General features: G+C 41.9%; 1 protein-coding gene across 5 annotated transcripts in view; it reads right to left on the reverse strand.

The window, feature by feature from the left end:
• IL18R1 (interleukin 18 receptor 1) overlaps positions 1-25,051 on the reverse strand; it is a 48,510-nt gene that overhangs the window by 14,188 nt on the left and 9,271 nt on the right. For 4 of the 5 annotated variants that reach the window (XM_029232413.1, XM_029232411.1, XM_029232410.1 and 1 more), the window contains 7 exons: positions 24,017-24,260; positions 20,629-20,794; positions 17,995-18,145; positions 11,291-11,353; positions 7,172-7,292; positions 3,887-4,026; positions 1,682-1,843 (listed from right to left, as the gene is read on the reverse strand). In XM_029232413.1, the coding sequence (XP_029088246.1) occupies positions 1,682-1,843; positions 3,887-4,026; positions 7,172-7,292; positions 11,291-11,353; positions 17,995-18,145; positions 20,629-20,794; positions 24,017-24,260 (1,047 nt within the window). The remainder of the gene's footprint in view (positions 1-1,681; positions 1,844-3,886; positions 4,027-7,171; positions 7,293-11,290; positions 11,354-17,994; positions 18,146-20,628; positions 20,795-24,016; positions 24,261-25,051) is intronic. The other variant, XM_029232414.1, reaches the window with a different exon arrangement.

The following is a 25,051-nucleotide window of genomic DNA, read 5'->3' on the forward strand; positions in this document are numbered from 1 at the left end:
CATTAAAAAGTCTTCCATGTAGCACACCACTATCAAGAAAGTCAAAAGCACACCACTATCAACAACCTGGGAATAACATTTGCATTTTATATTATAGACAATAGGCTAACTCCCTAAAATGTAAATAGCTACTAAAAATAAGCACGCAAAAAAAAAAAAAAAAGTCAACAACCCAGTAGAAGCATGGGCAAAGAATATGAATGGGTACTTTGAGAAAAAGGAAATACAAATGGGTCTTAAACACATGAGAAGTTGCTCATACTTTTGCACAGTAAGCAAAACGCAAGTGAAAACTACACTTCGATAACCCCTCAGATTTTATCTATCAGATTGGAAAATATCCAAAAGGTTGTGGGTAAGGCTATGAGAACAAAATGTACTCCTGTCCTCTGAAGGTGGTAGGCAGTAGAGAAATATGGAGCGCAAATTGGTAATATCAATCAAAATAACAACTATATCCACCTCTGCACTTCTAGTAATTCCACTTTAGGGAATTTTTCCTTCAGTTACACTGCACACATGTGAAACAATAACTGGACAAAAGTTATCCACCACGTCATTTCTGCAGTAACAAAAGGTCTTAAGCAACCCAAATGTCCATCACACGGTGACTAAATAAACAATAATACTTCCACAGAAATAAAACACTGTGCAACCCTAAAAAATGAGAGATTTTATAAACTAATATGGAAGGGTATCCAAGGTATAGTACAGCAAAGTTCAGAATAGGGCACATAGCATGCCAAGATTTGTCTTTTAAACAGGAGTGAAATAAGATTCTCTATTCATATTCATTTGGATATACTATCAATGTGGGATGGGGTGGGAAACAGGCACGGGACAAGTATACATGTATAATTTCTAAGACTTTTGGTGTTTGAACTACGTATGTCCTACACACACACACACACACACACACACACACACACACACACACGGAAACAAAAGCAAGTGCAATGGATTAGATTTATTTTTTAAAATTTGGTAGCTATTTTGAATCTTGAGGACTTCTAGTCACCTGCAAAAATAGAGAAACTGAGACAGTCACCAGATAGAAGCTGGAGTAGATGAAAAGTGGCAGATCTAGGGGACTGGAACTCAGGTCATTTGGTGTGCACTTCAAGGTTCTTACAAGTACATCATGCAGCCTCCTTTGCCAGGTTAAAATAACGAACCATAATACAATTTTTTTTTTTTTTTTTTGGCCTTGCCGCGTGGCACATGGGATCTTTGTTCCCTGACCAGGGATTGAACCCGTGCCCCTGCACTGGAAGCACAAGAGTCTTAAGCACTGGACAGCCAGGGCATTCCCAATTCAATTCAATTTAAATGACCTTTATTGAGTGTGAACTTTGTAAAGGCACCAGATGGCGTGTGAGCAATGACATTCAGACACACAGTCCCTGGGCCTAACCATCTCACAGGGCATTTAGAAGGACACGACACACATGCATGAAACAATTAGAGAACAACTTTTGGCAACAGATAAGTAAGCACAAGAAAAAGTGGCCCAGACAACATTCGTAACGGACGCTTCGTTCAGATCAATTTTTCTTATGGAAAACTTCTACCGCCAATATGTCTACAACATAATCAAAATGAGGTGAAGATTAATGTTTATTCATATAGCTTCTTAATAAAACTGTAAAATAAGAAATCCCAGCATGATGACATTCATTACCTGTTAAGGTTTCATCTCTTCCCAAGAAATGTCTATAAAATAGAACCAAGTCAACTCTGTAAATGGCACCCACGGTCACTAGGCACACAATGACCACTGAGATCAAAACAGCTACAATCATTCCTCTAGTGAAGATGTGGCCGGGGATGTCAACTGGGTCTTCTAGAAAGAAAAAGAAAATCGGAAAAACTAGAGAAATTTCACCAGCATCTTTCGCCATCACTCTGTGGTGGTCAGCTTTTACCTTTAACACAAACCTACTTGTCTACCCAACACATTCCATTGAGTTACTCTGCAGTCCTGCCTTTAGTCTCCAGTGGTGACTTCTCTGCTCCATAAAAATGTGTACAAGGGTATTCAGAGACGTGAACTGAAAGCACTACGATGTAGTCTGTCCACACTTTTGGAAGTTGGATCTCTAGGATGATAAGACACTAGGATGAGATTCAGAGGGACCCACACCGAAACCTCAGCTAGCGGCTTGGGAACATATATGGAGGCGCAAAACCTTGAGAGAGCAAGCACTGAGCAGAGTCTGTGTGGGCTCCAGCCTGGCTCCACCATCTACTTTGTATCCTAGGGAAAGTCACTGATGCCCTAACTCTTAGAATTTCATCTGTACACATAATACAGCTATCAAGCTAGTAATATTTTCTCCTTCACTTACAGGGTTGCTGTTTTGGAGGAGGGTTAAACATTACACATAAGTAGCTGACACAGTGCCTGGCACTCAGCTCTGAGAATTTTTGTATATTTTTATATGAAAGTGTCCTTTGAGAAAAAGATTACGTTTCCTAGATTGATTCAGTTTATGCTCATTGTGGACAACATGAGATAACACAGAGGAGTATAAAGGATAGAATAATTATTTAATAACCATCCCACAGTGTGGCAACAGCCACCGCCAACAGGCTAGTACATTTCCTTCCAGGTTTTGTTTTTTCCCTGAAAACATTTACTTAGTTGGAACCATCTGGTGATCACTCTTTATTTCTTAACATTATATTAGGAGCATTTCTCTAGGTCTTTAAAATTATAATTCATACTATCTCAGTATTTAGATTGACTGCAATTTTTCATAAATATACAGAATGCTGCAATGAACACAGGCATAAACCCTTATCTATGTTTCTGATTATTTTCCTAGAGTAGATTCTAATGGAGGTGGGGTTTCTAGGTCAAAAAGAGTAAGCATACATAAAACGCTTGCCATCGTGACACAATTTTAGGGATTATCTTTCCAGTAAAATTAATTATTAGGATGTAAGTAAGCAATCATCGTTGCTTAGTAAGTGAACTCTGAATAAAGCCAGCCCCTGGGGTTCCTGCATCTCTGAAAGGCTTACGTATCTATGACTGTGCCGCACAAATACACACACTCTCACGTTGGCCCACACACTCCTCCAGGGATAATGGTGGAGTCAAAGACCCTATTCCCCACACAACATTTGTGAGCCCAGCAGAAGGAAAAAATGATCAGGGTAGAAACACCTATGGCAGAGATAGCACAGCCACGCATCGATCTAGGACAGTTTACAGAACTACTTCTGAGCAGCTCCTGAGTCTGTGGCCCTCGGTTGGACTGTTTTGGTGGATGATGCCCTCCATCAGGCGGGCACTGAAAAACTCTGAGTCCAGTGATCAGAGCCATCAACTAACTGTCCACTTGCCAAGTCCAGGGACTATCCCAAGAGAGGGAAGCCTAAGTTAGTCTTTGTTGAACGAAAAGACCACACCCAAGGGCCCCTGTGCCCAGGGCCCAGCTAAGGTAGGGTGGAGGCGGCAATTACTCCTGGACCACTGGCCTCATCCTACACCGAGCAGCAAACTTTCCTCCTGTTGTTCAGAGTGTGCTAGAGCTGCCCAGGCCACCCCCCCTGTGACTCACCCACCAGCATCTCCAACCCTGAGCTCTACCTACCTCCCTGCTCTGGGCCCCTGGTTGCTACACAGGATTGGAATATGTTTGAGAGCAAAAGAATATGCTTGAGGTTTTCATTCTCTGCTTGGAATCAGGGCACAGGGGATTGCAGCAAGGGCTGAGCACCAGCTCTGCCACTGAACGCCTGTGACACAGGGCAAACCCTTCACCTCTCAGGAGCTTGGTTCCTGGTGTGTAAGATGAGGAAGTGATGAGCGACGACAGGTCTCTCAGCTGCTACATTCTAGGTTTCCACAAACTGCCAAAGATAAAATTTCTCACACCTTTTTTCAATAAGATGAAGCTTTTGGTGTCTATGCCTCCCTCGCTGGCTGCAGTGCAATTATATGAAAAGTTTAGATTGTTTTCATTAACAGTCTCAATTCTCAGTATTTTTGAAGCAAGCCGTTTGCCTTCTGAAGTCCTGTAAGAGAGGAAAATGGTTTAGCAATAGGCTTTGTGTCATTGCCAACACGTTACCCATGAAAGAGGAATTTGTATGTGCAAATACATCTGCACAAAGACACGGCTCTGTGGACTCCAGGGAATAGTCCCCTCCTGGTGAGTTCTCTTCAAGTGTGAGCCTCCTGCTCCCCGGGGGTCTCAGCCCTCCTGAGACCATCTGGGGACGGCGCTGTAAACTGCCTAAAATTAAAATGCCTGGGAGGTAACGATGCTCAGTTGAAAACACAAGAAAATATTCTCTCTCTCAATTACAGGCACACTTCATTTTACTGAGTTTTGCTTTATTATGCTTCGCAGATACTGCACTTTTTACAAACTGAATGTGTGTGGCAACAGGGTATCACGCAAGTCTTTTGGTGCCATTTTCCCAACAGCATTTGCTCACTTTATGTTTCTGTGTCACATTTTGGTAATTCTCAAACTTTCACATTTTTTCATTAATATTATATTTGTTAAGGGGATCTGTGATCAGTGATCTTTGATGTGACTATCATAATGGTTGGACATTTATTTTAGCAATAAAGTATTTTTAATTAAGGTATGTACATCATCTTTTAAGATGCAATGCTATTGTAAACATAACTTTTATATGCATTGGGAAATCAGAACATTCACGTGACTTGCTTTATTGTGATATTTGCTTTACTGTGGTGGTCTGGAACTGAGCCCTCAATATCTCCCAGGTGTGTCTGCGTTTTCCCCCGTTCCTCCTGCCCTGACTACTCAGCATTCCTCCCACTGTGAAGTCTCCACCAGCTGTGACAATGCCGTGGATCGTTAATACAGACGCAGATTCATATCAAGTTTGTCCTAGCAGTCCTAACGACCACTCTTCTTTTGTTCAGCATTTAAAATAAATTAAAACCACTATTCTCAGACACCCCCAAGCACATGAGAAATGCCAATTAAGCTGCTCAGTGAGTGTCAGAAAATGACCGGAGGCCACCAGGAGCGGCCAGCTCTCTTTCTCTACTAAAAGGACTCAAGCCACCCTGTCCCCGATGCAGGGCACATGCTCTTGGCATCTGCCTCCCGCTAGTGGCAGGCTCTGAAGGTGCGCGGTCAGCCAGCACTCCCAGGTGTAGTCGCTCACCCGCCAGGCCGCCCCCGCAGCTGGGATGTGGTACCCACTGTAGCCTCTAACTGTCTCAAATGCATTTTAGAAGAGAAGTCATAAATCTGTACAGAAGTCACCCACCCAGAAATATCAACCATCTAACATCAATGTAAAATCCACAAAGAAAGCACCAAAAAAACCCACTGAGAAGCCAAAATAGATGACATAAGTTCATGCACCCAGTATAAAGAAAGATTTAGCCTCGCTTAAGCCCTCAGTTTAGCTGAAGCTCTGTTTCTAATAAGCTTGGTCAATTGGTCTTCTATGCCTCCAGAGATTAACAATGGATCATGAGAAGGAGGAAATGCAGGAATCTGGTGGGGAACAGACACTGAGGACAAGATGAAGTGGCAGGATAGCCACGCAATCCAGCTGAGCCAACACTCAATGAGCACTAATCACGCACCCGGTTCTGGGCGAGGGTATAAAAAAAACCTCACAAGTGCAGCTAAGGTGACAGACACCTTAGGACCACTACTCACTAGAACCTGAGTGTATAGTTACCTTAATAATGACAGTAATGACCCAAAGCCATTCAGAAACATTGTAATGGCCATAGGCTTAGCATGTTTTGTTTTAATAAGTATAATCGTTCCTTAATATAGGCTATTTAAACTAGACGGCATTTGGAAATTTTTGCACCAACTCTGCCTCCTAGATATTTATATCTAACCATTGCCCTGTGTGCGTTTTCTAGCTGTTCCTAGTGTGTTTCTAGTTTCCATTAATGGACTCTGACAGGAGAGTGCTGCCATAATTATGATCAGTGGCAATGGACCAACAACGATGTCACAGGGCAGGAGACCAGTCATTTAAATTAGTATTTTCTTGGGTCATCACTTGCATCTGACAATCTTTGGGGACCCTTCTGGACTCGAGAAAATTCCTCACTTCTCACCTTTAAGAAAGATAATCCCTGTAAGGAATGTTCTAAAAAGAAGCTCTGAACTATCTCTAAAGAGCAGGAAGCAGTGTCTGTGCCAGCATATCTCACGCCCAGCAAAGAAATCCACCCACCCCACTCCTCCTGCCACACACACAAAGATGTCTTCAGAGGGCTATTTCTCTCTTTGTGATTTCTGGTAATTCTCAAGTATCTTATAATGAATTATTTTCAACAATCAGAACAAAGAAAGCTGTGTGTGTAAGCCAAGTACAGGGCATAGATCTGGACAGGTAGCCACAGATGGATGGCCTGCCTGTGTCCAGGGCTGCCCCCAGGGTCCTCAGGGAAAGGCACTGATGACGTGCTTTGTCACCTATGGATACCCATCAGGCCCCACGGTGACACGTGGGCAACACAACTAGGCACGCCTACTGCACACAAGGGGCCTGGCATAACTTGTACATGTCCCAGGCTCCTGACCTGGTCTTTTCTCTGGTACACTAGTAAAAACAAAGCATTTAACACAATTTTCAAAATTCAAATGACAGTGGCCTAGGTAATCGCTCTTTTATAAGATGCTTAGGTAAAGTCCCCACCCCCATCAGATCCTGACTGACCAAAAGCTACTTCTGTAAGGCGATGCTAAAAAGCCTCATTGACCTTCTTTTTCTTTCTTTTTTTTTTTTTTTTTTTGGCGGTACGTGGGCCTCTCACCGTTGTGGCCTCTCCCGTTGCGGAGCACAGGCTCCAGACGCGCAGTCTCAGCGGCCATGGCTCACGGGCCCAGCCGCTCCGCGGCATGTGGGATCTTCCCGGACCGGGGCACGAACCCGTGTCCCCTGCATCGGCAGGCGGACTCCCAACCACTGCGCCACCAGGGAAGCCCTGACCTTCTTTTTCTAATTTAGGTCTCAGCAATAAATTTCTGCATAATGCGTCAGCCTAGAGTATGCAAATTATAAAATATGTAAGTTATAAGTTAAACTCATCTCAAGCATCCTGTCAGCCATTCAGGAGTCTGGTGTTTTTATCTCATATATATATGATACTATATGATTTTTGTATATCATGATATGTATTATATATATCACATATTCATACCTAATTCTTGTCCCTTCCTCTTCGTGTACATTAGGATCCTTTCCACTTTTTTTCCAGATGTTCCAGTAAATCACATCCTTTTCATTCAGCAAGGCAGAGCAGTTGAGCTGTACATCTTTTCCTAGGTAAAAGTTGACAACCGATGTTCAGATTTTAGAAACTCAGGTTTCTCAAAGGTTGAAGTTAATACAGCCAATGTATATTAACCTAATATACAACGATAATATAGAGCAGCATCTAAGGAAAAAATGCCTTGTTTTGCAGTTAAAAAAAATTATAGATCAGAGAAATTAGGTTGCAACTACAAGTCATCACCAAACTATGAACTGGCTTCTCTTCAAATGTTTATGTCTAAATCAATTATTAAAACTTAGGATGGCCAGTGGACTTTCTTTTCAACCTATAGTCTAATAGGTAGTGTCAGGCCTACATACCCACTGCAACTTCTGGAAAAACAAAATGGATACAAAACAACAAAAAAAATTAAATTAGCTAAAAATTAAAGACATCAAAGTGCAGGGAAAACAAAGAGAAACAGATGAACTGAAACTACAGTCAGGAATAAAGTCCTTCCAGGGTGAGCTGAGATAGCCACCATTTTATTCCTTGAAGGAATTTGCTTTGGTTTGTACAAAATAGAGGGAATCTCATGGAGAAAAGAGAGTCCAGTGGAGATGCTGACAGCCACATGGGCTCACAGGATTATTGCTAAGGGCTTGGGCAGCATAGGAGGCTGGAAAGGCCTAATGATTTCTCCTGCAGTCTCATGGTACTTAGCAGAGTAAGTCCCACTGGAGGACAACACACACGTGACTGGAGTCTCCCCCCAGCCATAAGAGATGAAAAGCAGGTTAAATCCAACAAACCTGCATCCTAGCTACTGCGCAGCTCAATTCCTGACTGGACTGAGATGATCAAACCCTCACATTATCTGCCTAACAAAGAAAAGGCAAACACTCTTAGGGAAAAGTAATACAAACTTCATTCACCTTAGTTGTTTTACATACAGAAATATCAACAACAACAAACAACAACAACAAAGAGAGACATACAAAGGGCAAAAAAAGGGGACAATAATCAATAGAAAAAATAGGTAATAGAAGTCGACCCAAAGATGATCCAAATGCCTGACTTGGCAGATAAAGTGTATGAAATAACTAATATAAATAGGTTAAAGAAAACAGAGGAAAAGATGGACAGGTAGATGAAAAGATGGATGTTTTCAACAAAGAAGAGCAACCTATTTTAAAAGAATCAAATGAGCAACTGATAACTGAAAAAAACATGAATTTAAGAACTCAATGGTTTTAACAGAGTCTGAGCATAAAAGAAATCAGGATTGCTAAGGCTGAATACAGGCCAAGATCAAAACTAAAGTACAGAAGGGAAAAAAATAAAAATAACAGAACAAGAGCATAATACATGTAATTGGAGGCCCAGAAGGAGGGGAGAGAAGAAAGGGGCAGAAGAAATATTCAGACATAATGGCAGAGGATTTCTCCCAAATTAATTAAATACAACCTTTGCAGACTCAAGAAGCTCAGAGGAACCCAAAGCAGGATAAATGCAAAGAACACCACACCCGGATGCATCAAAATCAAAGAGAAAGAGAAAATTCTGAAAGCAGCCAGAAGAAGACACATCAAAGTACCAACAATGACACTAAAGGCCAGTCTTTCAGCAGAAACTATGGAAACCAGTGAACAACAGAAGGGCATCTTTAAAATGCAGGAAAAAACTGCCAACCTAGAATTATTGAAATTATTGAAAAAAATCTCCAAAATTGGAGGTAAATAGAGATATTTTCAAGTAAATAATAGCCAAAAGGATTTATTGCCAGCATAACCACACTATAAGAAATACCAAAGGAAATTTTTCACTCTCAAAGAAAAATTATCCCAGATGAAAGCAAGGACATACATTAAGAAATGAACAGTGCAATAAAGGACAGACATTTGGGTAAATACAAAATAATTTTTGTGTTTCAAGGAATAATAATGCCAAATTATTGTGAGTTTTATAACATATGCAGGAGAGAAATACATAAATAGTAGCTTAAAGTGAGATAAGAGGATGAATGAAATTAACTGTTGTGAGGTTCTCACGTGTCTGTGAAATTGTCAGCATACTAAGATGTGCATTTGCCTTATTGTAGTAAGAGGATATATATTGTAATCTCTAGGAGAACTAGTAATGAAGAATACAAAATGGCATAACTAAGAGGAAAACAAAACAGATTAAATAAAAAAAAATATTAATCTGAAAGGAAAGGAGAATAAAAGGAAGAAATAAGACATAGGACAACTGGTAAACAGCAACATGAGAGGTCTCAAACTGACTGTATTAGTAAGTCATTAAACGTAAATGTACTAAACAGCATACAGACTGGATTTCAACAAAGATCCAAATATATGCAGTTTATGGGAGACATATTTTGTGTATAAAGACAATGAAATGCTAAAAGTGAAAGGATGTGAAAAAAAAACATGCCAGTCCCAAACAAAGGAAAACTGGTGTGTCTATCTAACATGAGAGAGAGTAGGGATTGGAAAAAGATAGTATGATAGATAAAGAGAGAAATTTCATAATGTCAAGAGAAATTTCATAATGTCATAATTCAAGAGGCATCAATTTGAATGTGCCCATAAGATAACCTCAACATACATAAAGCAAAAATAGACGGAACTAAAGGATATGTAGACAACTTGACCATCATAGCTGGAGATATTAACATCTCTCTTGGCAATTAGTAAGGATATTGATGATTTGAAGAGTACCATTAACCAACTTCACCTAATTGATATTTATAGAAGGACTAAACAAAAATCTGCAGAATACACATTTGTTTCAAATGCACTTAGAACATTTTGGTCCAAGTAAGTTACTACAAATTTTAAGATTTAAATGATACAATGTATACTCTTGGACCATAATGGAACTAAACTGGACATCAATAACAGAAAAATAACTGGAAAATCCTCCACATATTTGGAAATTAAGAAACATTAAGTAATCCATAGATGAAAGAAATATCACAAGGAAAAATTTTTTAAATAGTTAAAACTTTGAACTGAATAGTTATGAAAATATGGCATATCAACATTGTTGGAAACAGCTAACCAGTGATTAGAGGGAAATGTAGAACTTAAAATACACATACTACAGGAGAGGAGAATTTAAATTAATTCTCTAACTCTCCATGTGTACAAAGGAAAAATGAGGCGCAAATTAAGCCTAAAATGAGAAGAAAAAATAATAAAGTTCAGAAATCAATAAAACTAGAAACCAGGCAAGCCACAAACACAAATGGCAAAGTATCTGAGCTCCACTGGGCATATGTGGTCATTTATACATGACTGTGGCCATCTGTAGTCAAAGGGTGTGTGCTTTGGAAACAATCAACAGGATCAAATGACAATCAACAACAAACAAACAATGTAAGAAACATGAATCCCAGCTCTGCCCCTTTCCTGGGGTTTAACTTCAGACAAATTACTTAACCTTTCTGAGCTTTGGTCATTTAATCCGAAACTTAAATGGGAACAATACCCCTCAGAGTTGCTTTGAGGATTTAATACAATAACATATTTCAGTTACCTAATCCAATACTCAGTTTAGCATATGTGAATTTATTCTTCTCCTTCCTTCCTTTCTCCTTTGAAAGAAATTACTCAACTGGACATATCGATTCGTCAAGACCTGTCTAAACAAACCCTAAATGTAGAGTCGAGTCCATTGATTCAAAGTGAACCCATTAATCAAATATTCAAACCACACAATAAGTTTGAATCATTTCTCTAGAGTATTCTCACTGAGTTTGCATATTTAAAAATGATCATAGATACTATTAGAGAAAAGCCACATACAAAGTGACTAAAACCACAGGTCTGCAAACCACAGGCACTTCCATAATCTTTTGAACAGACTGTTAACTGTCATTATTACTAAAAAGGGCAACATTCAAACAATGACAAGGTTTTCCTGCTTTTTCAATATTCTTCAGTAAACATGGTATGTGTTATGAACACAAATGTTGATCAATAAGGAACCAGATTTAGCCTTGGAAGACTATTATGACCCCCATTCACAAATCCAAAATATACGTATGTCAAAATATACCTAATTCCACTTTAACATGCGTAAGCTTTGGTCCAAGAAGAGCTGGAATTATATTACTGTTGTCTGAAAGTGAAAAAAGAAAAGAAAAATGCATTAGTGTTACAAGGAGTTTTGCTAAGACAGACGTTTGTTGTAATACACTTATTATTCCGGGTAACCAAGATTCTAACAGTCATCATTATACATTTATTATTTAATGTATTTTCATCAAATAAGGGTTGCAGGGAATACTGGTTGTTGTTTCACTTTCCATCAACTCAAAGCTCACCTCACTGGAGAAAGCACACTGAATTTGGTCTCCCCTCAATTCCAGCCTCTGCCTTCTGCCACTTCAGATAAAAGCCAGAAGAAGATGCTCATCCAGGGAGACAATGAAACTTTTAGGACTTAGAAGATGCAAAGTCACTGGGATATGTCTTTCTGCTCTGCCTTTCCTCCTTCCATCTGCTCTCAACTCCTCAAGATAGATTTACTGGGTGCAAGGTCAAGACTCAGGTAGGGTAGGCAAAGCACTTACTCTCAGAAGCCTCCTGAGACCCTCCCCTGGCAGGACAGTGAGAGGAGTGCCCCTGGATGCCTCACTTGCCTCACCTCAGTCCCAGTCCTGCTGGGGTGTCCACCCCTGTAAACTCAGTTCTACTTCTGTTCCTTAGTGACCTCTGACCCAGACTGGAGGTACACAGATATGCTCTACCTCAGCCCCATTGAGTAACACTTAGGAAGGAAGCAATCCCCCAGCAACCTCCCACTGAGGACTACCCCACAACCTAGGATGCTAATAACTGCAGAACACGGACAGCCCCGTGGTCCCGCATTCACATGGCTATGTAGTCCAGTCCCTGCTGCTCCCATTATCAGCATCGGCAGCTTTCTTCATGACCTGGACTCCCCCTTCTAAGTGCTTCCGGTGCTTCTGGGGCATTTACAAGTAATGTCCAGTGCCTCCCTCATGGGGGCTCCCAGGCGCCCAGCAGATGTGCTTGCTCACGAGGACTAAAGGGGGCTCAGGTACTCTCCTGCAGCACCCACGCCCTCCTAGGCTCTCCCAGGAAGCACGTGCTACAGAGTGAAGAGCAAAGAAGGGAAAGGAGAAGTAATGTGGGCAAGGATACAGAAAGAAACTAGCGTAGCAAAACCCCAGGGTAAAGGACTTCCCTGGAGGTCCAGTGGTTAATAAGACTCCGTGCTTCCACTGCAGGGGGCACGGGTTCAATCCCTGGTCGGGGAAGTAAGATCCCGCAAGCTGTGCAGTGCAGCCAAAAATAAATAGATAAATAAAAATTTAAAATAAAATAGTTAAAATATGGTGATCTTCAACTATCTTTGTAATGAGCTGAGAGGTAGATCATAGATAATTAAAAACAAAAAACAAAAAACCCAGGGTAAGAATCTCTTCTGGAATTCAGACTCCGGGCAAGACTAGAATTCACGTCGGCAGGAAGAGCTGGAGGAGCCGCTGCCAGACAAGGAGCTGACCCTCAGGTCTGAGCACAGAGGAACAGAGGTTGCTTCAAGCACGCAGGGGCAGGAGGTGGTTTTGAGTATTGGAGAAAATTGCTACTGATTATTTTTCTCTTCATCGATCTCCTTTTCTCAGGAATTTGGTGGGAGTCCCGGGAAGAGGAGGTGTAAAGGACATCTTTATGGAAGGACATCTTTGAGAAAGGATGCCATCTACTAGAACTCGAAGCAGATCATGGAGAACCCAGAGCAGTACTGGGTTTGTAAAACTGGTGTAAAGTGAAGGGTACAATCCTACTGAAGGTAACAGAAGGAAGGGAACACTTCAGTGTGTGCCCCTGGCATGGCTAGTCTACCTCTGAAGTTACTATCCCTGGAACAAAATGGCACAGAGACGGTCAGCTGCAGGAGGAGAGACATCAGCAGATCAGCCAGAGAGTGAGATGAAGACAAAAGGCAGAGGCCAGGTGGGCTGAGTGGCCTGTGATCCACAGCAGTGATGCTCCCCACGTGACAGTGCAGAGATCTACATCCGTGACCACAGGTGAGCACAGACAAGGTAGGCGCTCAGTCCCGCTGCCCTCAGCAGAGGCCATGATACCTCCTGATCATCAGCTTTAACTCTAAGCTCCACATGTTAGAAGAATGGTGGCAAACTTCACCAAATCCAAAGGAAAAGGGCCAGGATGGTGAAGAGTCCTGACTTCCTGTTGAATGAGGCACGACTGAAGAAACGGTTCCTATCTCAGTACAGAGCGACCTTGGAGGTATTGCGGGTTCTGTCCAGACCACCACAATAAAATGAATGTGACAACAAAGCGAGTCATACAACTCTTTTGGTTTCCCAGCACATATAAAAGTTATGTTTACACTGTATTACAGTCTATTAAGTGTGCAATAGCATTATGTCTAAAAAACAATGTACATATTTTAATTTAAAAATAATGCTGTTGGAAAAATGGCGCTGATACACTGGCTCAATGCTGGGTTTCCGCAAACCTTCAATTTGCAAAAAAAAAAAAAAAAAAAAATGCAGTATCTGCAAAACGCAATAAAATGAGGTATGCCTGTAATTCACTCAACAGACATGTAATGAGCACATGTACAAAGGTCCAGCCGTAAGTACAGGAGAGACCAACATGAGGAATAGAACACAGGTTAATCCCTTCTTTCCAGGAGCTCTCATTCTAGTGACAGAAACAGACATGTCATCTGATTCTGACAGCAACCAGAAATAAGAACAAGAGGCCGTGGGAGCACGGAGGAGGACGGACACTTAGCTGAGTCCTGAAAGACACAGGTGGCGTTCTCCAAGAAGACGAGGAAAACAAGATGGGTGGTTAAGACAGAAGAATAGCACGTGGGGCAGTGTGGGGATATGGGAGTGAGGAGATGGGAGACGGTAATACTAAGATGGTAATAACAGAGCTTTCCATGTCCCTGGCACCACTATCAAGGCTCTACAACCTCACTCACTCGGTCCTCAAGGCAACCCTCTGAGGGATGACTCAACTCATTACTGTCCCATGTCACTAGTGAGGAATGAGAGGCAGAGAAAAACTCAGTCATTTAACTCAGCCAAGGTCACAAGCTCACAGTGTTCAATGAAAGGATCTGGCACAATTCCTGGTCTTGTGCACATGCTCTTTGGATAATGGATATTCTTTTTTGTTTGTTTGTTTTTTTGCGGTACGCGGGCCTCTCACTGCTGTGGCCTCTCCCATTGCAGAGCACAGGCTCCGGACGCACAGGCTCAGCGGCCATGGCTCACGGGCCCAGCTGCTCCGCAGCATGTGGGATCTTCCCGGACCGGGGCACGAACCCATGTCCGCTGCATCGGCAGGCGGACTCTCAACCACTGCGCCACCAGGGAAGCCCAATAATGGATGTTCTTACTGCTCCTTCCAAGAAGGAAGGAAAGAGGAGCTGATGGGCAGAAAGCAGAGATGGATGAAGGGAGGGAATTGGCGGTGGAAGTGTCAAGGGACCAGAGATGTAGGATTTATACGATATTAAAGAAAGTCGAACTGAAGAATTTAAGGTAGACAAATAGAACTTATTGAGTTTAAGAATTTAGTTATGGGATACCCAGGTTATGGGGCGTGACAAGCAGGATAATGTCCCCCCACCAAGGATGTTCACATCCTAACCCCCAGATCCTGAATATTATACCTTACGCGGCCCTTACGCGGCAAAAGGGGCTTTGCAATATGAGTTAATGTAGGATTTTCGGGCTGTTCCCGAAGAGGCTGTTCCGGGTTAGCCAGGTGCAATCACAAGCATGCTCATAAGCAGGAGGCAGAGAGTCAGAGTCAGAAAAGGAGACGATGAGATGAAGGAAGAGGTGAAAGAGATCTGAAGACGCTGCGCTGCGGGCTCTGAGGATGAAGGACGTGGCGTGCACCAAGGATGCGAGGCGCCTCTAGAAGCTGCAGAAGGCAAGGAATCGATTCTCCTCCAGAACCTCCAGGAGGAATGCAATCCTACCAAAACCTTGATTTCAGCCCAGTGAACCCGGTTCAGATTTCTGTAAGCTAACACATTTGTGCAGTTTGAAGACAGGAAGTTTGTGGTACTCTGTCCATTCGCAATGCCTGGAGTACAGCTATATAAGTGGATGGCTGGAGAGAAGAGGGAAAACGCTGCTAAAGTCGACGAGCTCTGGTAACTGTGAACCCACAACGTTGTTGAATGAGTCATCCCAGGAGTTTACAGCTTCCTAGATGATGGGATAGAACGTGAAGGGTGGGTAAGCCACCTGTCTTCAGACACTCAAAGGAGCTGTCATTTTCAGAAGGGACCAGACAATCTGTGGGGTTACTCAAGGCAAACACAAACAGTGAGTGGAAGCTACAAGAAGGAGTAATTGGACTCAATAAGACAAAAAGACTTCTCTACAATCAATCATTAAAATCTGGACCCAGGGCTTCCCTGGTGGCGCAGTGGTTAAGAATCCGCCTGCCAATGCAGGGGACACGGGTTCAAGCCCCGGTCCGGGAAGATCCCACATGCTGCGGAGCAATTAAACCCGTGCACCACAACTACTGAGCCTGTGCTCTAGAGCCCGCGAGCCACAACTACTGAGCCTGCGTGCTGCAACTACTGAAGTCCGCGTGCCTAGAGCCCGTGCTCCGCAACAAGAGAAGCCACCACAATGAGAAGCCCGTGCACCGTGATGAAGAGTAGCCCTTGCTCGCCGCAACTAGAGAAAGCCCACGCATAGCAACGAAGACCCAACGCGGCCAAAAGTGAATTAATTAATTAATTTTTAAAAGTCTGGACCCATCTGCTGTGTGATTTGGTAATTTCCACGGTAGTTCCTGAATGATCTATTATTGGCTGAGTCATATGAAGGATATCTTCACTGGATAGGGTTTAATTAATTTACTTCCAGGGTCTCTGTCACCCTAAAATTCCAGGCTTCAGTTTTTCCATTATATATGGTCTGGGTTCATGATAAACCAGACTAGTAGCCATCATCCCAAAATATACAGCCCTTTTCTACAGCCACGCCTGTGCTCCTTATACGTTCTTATTCCAGCCCAACCCCAGCACGTCCTTCTGCCCGTCCATCACACGCAGCCTCTGAGAACCAGCTCAAACAGAGCCTCCGACATCTATTCTACCTCTGGACTCTCTGCACCCTTAGCACCTCACAGATGACTCCAATTTCATATTCTACGGTGCTTCTATGTGGCTTATCACCTCGATACTGAGCAGGGCCCTGTGGGGCTCCTGGGCACAAAAGCCTTTCTGTGTCCTCCGTTTCTGGATTACAGGACATAGGCTTCATTCAGCCTCCAGGACCTTCCCGGAGTTCCATTGACAGGTTCAAACAGATGCTAATCAGGGAAGGGAGGGGATGCAGAGACAAGGGAGGAGCAGTCAGGACACAACAGTGCAGACTTGGGGCAGGTCCTGGTTCCCCTCAAGGGATGCACACAACAATATCTTTGAGCTGTTTTGCAGGTACTGAAACCCCCTCCAGGCGGGAGAAGTTAATGGTGATAAATGGAACATTTCCCGCCATATCAGTAAACAAAGGATGTCACAGTCATCAGCGATTGCAGCCCTCCAAGGGAGCTGGTGAGCCCTGAGGAAACTCAGGAAGGAAAGAATACCTACCGTCCAGCAGCCATCAGACTGCAGCCACTCCTTAGGGTGCCCTGAAGAAACTCAGGGTGAGAAAACACAGGATACTGGCCCCAGATAGCTGAGATGCACATCAAAGGAATGATGCCAGACAGCCCAGACTCTTGCATCTTCCCATACATAGAAAAGCGATAAATTCCTTAACTTGGGATATCTGGCTTTCTTTAATTAACAATAATCTTTTGACGTTCAGACTACCTGCCCTTTGTTGCAAAACTTCTATATAACCTGGGTCCCCCCCTCGCTTCCTCGGAGCAGTTCTCTCAGGGTTACTTGAGATGCTGCCTCCCAGGTTTGAAATCCTAAAAATTCCCACCGAATAAAACATAACTCTCAGCTTTTAGGTTGTGCGTATTTTTTAGGTCGACTACAGTAAGCACGTAGATCCCAGACCGGTTGGAACCAGAAGGTTGATGATGCCGACTCCCGATGACCTCACCACCAGCCAATCAGAGGAGTGTCCACGAGATGACCACGCCCTGCTCCTTGAACGCTATAAGGCTCCTCACGACCCGCTCCAGGGCAGGACACACAGTCTTGAGGGCATGAGCCCGCTGTGGTCCCCTTTGCCTGGCAAAGCGATAAAGCTGTTTTTTTCTACTTCACCCACAACTCTGTCTCAGAGATTTAATTCGGTGTCAGGGTACAGAGGCCGGGTTTGGCTTCAACCTTTCCTGACTGTAATCAAGTTCCTGAGAATCGTACATTATTCACTTCATTTTGTATTTCCATGCTTCCCTTACCTCCCAATACTCAGTACAGTTTATTGAATATAGACACCCATCAATAAGGATTTACTGAGTGCAAGCACATGCTTAATAACAAAAGATTCCACAATTTAGTCAAATACCAATTGAGAGAACTGACGCATCAGAGGTTCACCTATATAAACTTTCATTATTATCCCCCCCAAAATTTTCAGCATGGCAGGTGATGCCGAAATGATCTTCACCCTTATATTTGAACTAGTGATGTGGTCACGACTCTAACTAAGTTTGCCTCAGGCTTTCCGTACGGCTTTAGAAAAAAAGAAAATATTCCATTTTACTAAGATACATTTGTTTTTTTCCCGATTCTAAGATTTCTCTTACCTCCAACTATTGTTATATTGAAGGTTTTGGTGACGTTAAATAGTTTGCCATTACGAAGAAGGAAAAACATGCAGGTATAATATCCCTGATCTTTAAACTCTGCATTCTTCTTTAAAAATGGGTTTTGATTGTTCTCTATCTTTTCACAGTTCTGTTATTAAAAAAAGCAAGTTAAAATATTTTAAGTGAGAGTGGTATCATATGACAAGAATTCAAAATTTTAAAGTTAAAGATCTTTAGAGAAAGAGGGAAATAGAATAAAAACTAGCAATTTCTGAGCAAATGTCTCAGTGATCCGGCACTGCCTCTACTGGAACAATGAAATAGAGTCCCATTCCTGGTATTATCATTATTATTAATACATGCTGGGAAATAGAGTATAGGGGGCACTGTAGCTGCTTTCCTCATTTTCCTTTAATCTCTCTCTTTATGCACAAAGAGAGGGAAGAAGAGGAGAAAGGAAAAAAACCCACTACAACAAAAAATATCCCTGCTTGGATCAAAACTTTCCATGGGATTCTATTTCTTAATGCTTTTAGCTGAATTCCATGTATTCAGGACTACCCATCCCGGGGATGGGTAGTGGAGGTGGGAACAGAATTACTCAGAGAACCAGGTACCTAGCAGACTACCCATACCCATCGATGTCCTCCACCAGAAGACAGTGGACTGATTAGAAATGCATGAAAAATACTCCAATGTATAGGCACACACAAACATGTCTCCCTATCACAAATTTCTGTATGTTGTAGGAATTAATAATAACAAAAAGGCCACCTTTTTCAATCCAGCCATCAGGTACCAGTAAATAGGTTCTGAAGCAATCTAAGAATGAGAGGGGGAAGATGGAAACTAAATTGCTAACCTTCGCTATGCGACACCGTTCCTGTAAATACCCACCAAGGAGCAGCTACTGCCCACAGACTCCTCTCAAAGCTGCCAAAGCTGGTAGCAAGCGGAGATAGACCCAGAGGATGCTTAGAATGGGCTTGTGAAGCACCCACATGTGTATCTCACATCAGTGAATTGTTTCTGCATACACCAAATTTTTATAAACCCCAACTTATTTTTTCTAAGGCATATTAAAATATCAATTCCAAGGCATATAAAAATATCTTTATTTTTTTTCCAATCGTTTACTGATTTAGCTTCCTCGTTCCCCTCCCCTCAATTTTCTAGCTAAAAACACTCTCAATACGTCTATTTCTAAATTCAAATACCTGCATAGAGGGATTTCTTAAAACCCAGTACACTGATCCCCACACGTTTATATATACTGTAAAAACATTTGTACATGTGACAGGAAATAGAGTCAAGTCAACTCAGGGCTGATACAGATATTTGGAAAACATTTTGGATAAGAGCTTCCCTTGAAAAATCACAAGTAAACAGCGTTCAAGCAAAAGCTACAAACAAACATTTCTAAGGCGTCATCATTGGAACTTGAACTTTCTCAAGGTCGTCTCTTCAGACCACCCTCTCTCACAGCTCTTCAAAGTGTCCATGACAGAGTGACACTTTTCAGGTTTGTTCCTCTATAGAAATAATATAATTTGTGTTGTGTGTGTGCAGGTATGTGTATGCATATTATGTATGTACGTGTGACTGCATATATACTTGTGTGTATACAATTTCCACAGGATTGTCTAAAGGAGCTCTTACAACTCAACAAGTAAAAGGTACGTCAACTGAAGAAAACAGTTCACAAGAGAAGTAATATTAAGAGGCAGTAAATACATAAAAATGTTTAACTTGTTATTAAGGAAAGAAATAGCGGAAAGATACTAAGAGTTACAGAAGTTTTGCACGGCAGATTTTTAAATGTTCTTAAAAGTATTCATTCCCATGTGGTAGTGATATGAGAAAAAGATGGTTTTAAAGTGGTGTAGTTCCCTGGAGAGCAGCTTGATAATTTAAATCAAAAGCCATAAACATGCTCATAGCCTTTGATCCAGTTATTCTACTTTTAGGGATTTAGTTAAAGAATAAAATCATAATACACCTCCTGAGTTATGGGAATGATATTTATTTTAGCCTTATAAATAATAGTGAAAAGTAGGAAATTAACAAATGTCCAATAACAGGGGCTTTGATACAAGTATATACACATGGAATCCATGTTTGGGAAAATGTTTAAAGATGTGGAGAAATCATCACAATATAATTTTTAGTGGATAAAGGAAAACACCACTTTTTAAAAGTAGATGTTTACATGGAGAAAAACCCCATTCTCTGGCTGGTGGGATTATGAATGATCTCTTTCTTCATCGTTCATTTTTTCCATCTTCCAATTTTGTAAATGCATATAGTCAGAACAAACATATACAACAGAATTTAAAATTTTAAGTATATGCAGCAGAAGAAAATGAACTAGCATTCCTAAAAATTAAAGTTTTTGAAAGAAAAGGAAAATTAAGGAAGGGAGAGGAAGCTGTTATCATTTATTGAATGCCTAACACGGGGCAGGAACCTTGACACTTGCGTTACATGTAGGAGCTCAGACAGGCCACCTGAGCTGTGTGGACTCACAGTTTGTATGTTACAAGACCAAAATGCTTCACAGCCATCAGACCCTCACTTTGGAATTTTGTCTTTTCTGTCAAGTTTTAAGTTAAAATATTTTTAAAGCGTTACCTTATACAATAATGTTCTGTTGACCAGTTTTTGATAGTAACTATGTTCACAGGCTATCTGCAAAGATTTTTTAACTTCCACAGATTTACTCATTACTTGTTTCTCAGTAAAACAGCTGTGTTTAGGTCTTCTGATGACATTTAATTTCCAGTCATGAGTATCATTTCTAGGAAATAAAGGGTTAGACATATTTTATCATTAGTACAGAGACTTTGCAAATACCACCTTTTAGTAACCAATCCAGTGAAAAATTTCCCTTATTTTTGTATAAAGAGACTCATTCATTGATGCCCAAATCCTGCTCTGTCTCTTTTTGGTTCAGTGCAGCAAGAAATTTAATAACTGCCATGGGAGCGGGGGTAGAGGGTAGTAAATGAGAAAAACCCGAGATGTCCTAAACACACACACACACACACACAAACCTACATCAGACCATATGTATTATGGATGTCAGGACAGAAATGTTTAAAACGTCAATGATCTTTAGAGACGGACAGGTTCAAAGATTCTTAACCCAGGATGGGACAGTGGAGGTGGTTTCATGAGGACTATAATGCTTTCTGAAGGTCTGTATATATGCATTGCATTTTATATTTCTCAGGACACTTTGTTCCCATCCTCTTCTCTTACTGTTGAGTAAACCATGTCTGGAGTGGCTGCTCTCCATGTAGTTATATTAGCACTTTAAGTACCTTACTAACGAAAAATTAGTTTGAATAGATGTCATTGCTGTTCCTTCTGGTTAGAAGTTAGGAATAGAGAGGAGGAAAAAACTTTAACAGCATTTTTGGAAACGATCTTTCTGTTAACTTTTTATTTTATACTGGAGTATAGTTGATTTCCAATGTTGTGTTAGTTTCAGGTGTACAGCAAAGTGATTCAGTTATACATATACATGTATCTATTTTTTTCAAATTCTTTTTGAATTTTTTTGGGGTTAGGTTGTTACATAATATTGAGCAGAGTGCCCTGTGCTATACAGTCGGTCATTGTCGGTTATCCATTTTAAATATAGTAGTGGAAATGATCTTTTGAAAAAGAAAATGTCGGCAATCTCATGTCTGCTTGAACTGCACGTTACATAGAGATCCATATACTAAATACTACACGAGGTTACGTTGTCCTGTGTGCCTGACACATCTGTACTCGCCCCCCCAGAGGCTCTTTCAGCTCTCCTTTTGAGTCTACAATCAGATGGACAGAAAACTGGCACTCACAGAGTTCCAGGTATTGTACCACATGTGTGCACTGAGATGACTCTTTTCCTTACATTAGATGAGAAACCTAACCTTCAGGCAAGGTTAAATAACTCGCCCAAGGTAACACACCTGGTACACAGTCGGGCCAAGATGCAAATGCACATCAGTTTGGCCCTCAAGGCCAGGAGTGCCTGGTACAATACTATACTCTCACAAAACTTTGATCAGACAACGCGATTTTCGCTGTAGGATTAAAGTATCAGTCTCCAGAGACATTTGATTATTAGTAGAGGGCTCCTGAAAAATTAAAGGAGGATTCCAGGAGTAGGGTCTGGTCATTGATGACTCCCACACAAAACTACAAAGACTCACTCACCCAAATGATGTACACACACATACATGCACACATACACACATGCACACACACACACACACACACACACCTCTGTGCAAAAACAGAATACTGTTCACCAGTTGCACTATATTTGAAAAAGTTTCTATCTTTAACGCTCCCAGGTGTTCAAAACCACCTTCTCCTGTGTAGGGTCCCGTTTATTTTCAAAACCACTGTCAAGGCTGCTGCGCCCACCATCGCTTTAGTCTCGTGTTATTTATCAGCCTCCAGCCGCTTCAAGGCTTATCACACAGCACTGTGAGCCCGCCGCCCTCCCTGTCCTATGCCTGGCCCCTCCGTGCCTCTCTGACATCCTGCCTCCACCCGATGAGTCCGCTTTCTCTTCCTACCCCAGGCTGTGTTCTGCACCTTTCACATCAGAAAGACAGTTAAGACCCCCATCTGTCCCTGTCTCCAAGTGACATTCGTAGATGACTGACTTGCCCCATCAATTTGTCCTTGCTGCCTTGTCCAGAATAGTTTGTGCATTTAAATCACGTCTTTCTTCAATCATGATTAGGGAGATCTTCTTCTTCCTCTACCCCTATTGTGAGTATACATTTGACCTTAGTTTGAAAAGACCCAGTTGTGACCCACTTCTGGAATCGTCCCTCTTAAAAGGTCACATAAAATTCATTGGTTAACAAGAGTTTCTGAACTTCTTTCTAACTCCGGGGAGTTCCCATATATAAAAACAAACCAAAATGACCCTTTTTTGTGCAAAACCACAGGAGTGCTATCAAGATTTCACTGTGGGGCTTCCCTGGTGGCGTAGTGGTTGAGAGTCCGCCTGCCGAGGCAGGGGACACGGGTTCGTGCCCCGGTCCGGGAAAATCCCACAGGCCGCGGAGCGGCTGGGCCCGTGAGCCATGGCCGCTGAGCCTGCGTGTCCGGAGCCTGTGCTCCGCAACGGGAGAGGCCACAACAGTGAGAGGCCCGCCTACCGCAAAAAAAAAAAAAAAAAAAAAAAATACACACATACATAAGTACAGACACAACATCACAAATGTACTGGATAAACACTATGCCATCAACGTTCTCACTAACGGTTCATCACATAGAAGTTTTCTTGTCCCAGTTACTCCTTCCCCATCTCACAAAATAAAGTATAAAGAGAACCAAGTTCAGTAATAATCATGGACACGTTCAGTGGGTTGCCATCATTTCACAGAATTTAGGATTCTTGACTACGAATACCCTGGAAGACTCTAGGGTTAGCCTGAGAAGGCTGTGCAAAGCCCTTTCGGTGTTCCCCTCTCTCACTGTCCCTGGCTATAAATTTGTCATTGGCTGACACACACGTCTTTCACCAGTACCACCACCTGGCTCTCAACAAACCCCTGAAAACTGGACTAGGCTGTGTCTACACCAATACCAACCCATCTCCCCAGCTTGACGTTACCACCCAGGAAGCTGACACTGTCCTCCTTCACCACCTGCTCATAACACTACAAAGCCCTTGCCATTTATTTCCTTTGACCGGCAGCTCTAGGCAACGGAAGCAGCTGAATTTAAAAATGAATTTCATTCAATCCTCACTTATCTTTGGCAAGGATCACCTAAAAGTAAATCATACTAAGGTCATCTCCTTTCATTATGATTACTAAGAAAATAAACACAGGGCAGTATTTAATTTAATTTTTCAAGAATGAAGTATTTATTTCATGTTGTAGGAAGAGTAGGGAGAAGGAAAGGGATGGAGTATCTGACCTTCCCAATGACTGTATATTTGATTTGCTGAACAAAGTCCAAGAGTGCTATGAAATACGCCAACACAAAGAGAAGGTATACTCACCCCATTCGGATAGAGTAAGATCCACTGTCATTCAAATGAACTGGCCAAAATTCCAAAACATAATCGAGCAAAATAATTCTGGGTGAACTACTCGAGCTCAGCTCAAGGGGTCCATGCGATTCATTTTTGTACCATTTTATGGTGGTTGTTTTATTCTCATGCTCCGACAAAGATGAACAATACTTCAGATAGAAAGGTTCCCCTTCAACTGCAGTAATGTGAAGACGCGAGGTACAAGTTTCTTCTAAAGATTAGCAAAGCAAAAGAAAAATATAAAGACAGAATGACAAAGTTAAATTTTTTTCCCTAATGCATTAGGTGAAGAAGCTGGGTTAGTAACATCCTGAAAAATCTCAACGTCTCACTTCTGTGGATTCTTTTATTTTAGGGTCAATCTTTCCAACACTAAAAAACAGGAGGTCAATCTTTCTAACACTAAGGCACTTTCAGAATATAAATGAAGACAGAAAAACCTTCCAACAGCTTCTCCCAAACAGGAAGATACCGGAACTTAACCTACCAAAGCTAGAAGACGCATAAATTCACTGTAATCTTTTAAAAGAAATGTTACACATTACAACTTCCTCTTAGGGAAAGCCCCCAAAGTCACAGTGTTGCCACACCTACCCCAAAACATCCCTAGCTGAGGAATCTCCAAGGAAAATAAAAAGAGAAACCTAGACACCACAGAGTTTTCCACTTGTATCGTCGGAAGTCTCACGGGTCTTGTTCTCAACCACTCTACCTAACCATTCCCCGGGCAGACGTGGGGATGGTTAAAGGTGCGCCTACATGTGTATAAATCCATTACCTCTCTAGGTTACCATGTGGATACTCAATACATGATGCATACAATTCATACTGATAATTAATTCATATTGACTCACTGCAAATCTGGGTATCTGTCACTTCCTCTTTCTGAGATCTCTCTCTCTCCCTCTCCCTCTCCCTCCTCTCTCTCTCTCTTTCTCCCTCTCTCTCTCCCTCTCTCTCTCCCTCTCTCCCCCTCTCTCCCTCTCTCTCTCCCTCTCTCTC

The sequence above is a fragment of the Monodon monoceros genome, unplaced genomic scaffold, assembly GCF_005190385.1.
Source record: "Monodon monoceros isolate NGI ecotype Baffin Bay Population unplaced genomic scaffold, NGI_Narwhal_1 Super_Scaffold_19, whole genome shotgun sequence".
NCBI classification, from domain to species: Eukaryota; Metazoa; Chordata; class Mammalia; order Artiodactyla; family Monodontidae; genus Monodon; species Monodon monoceros.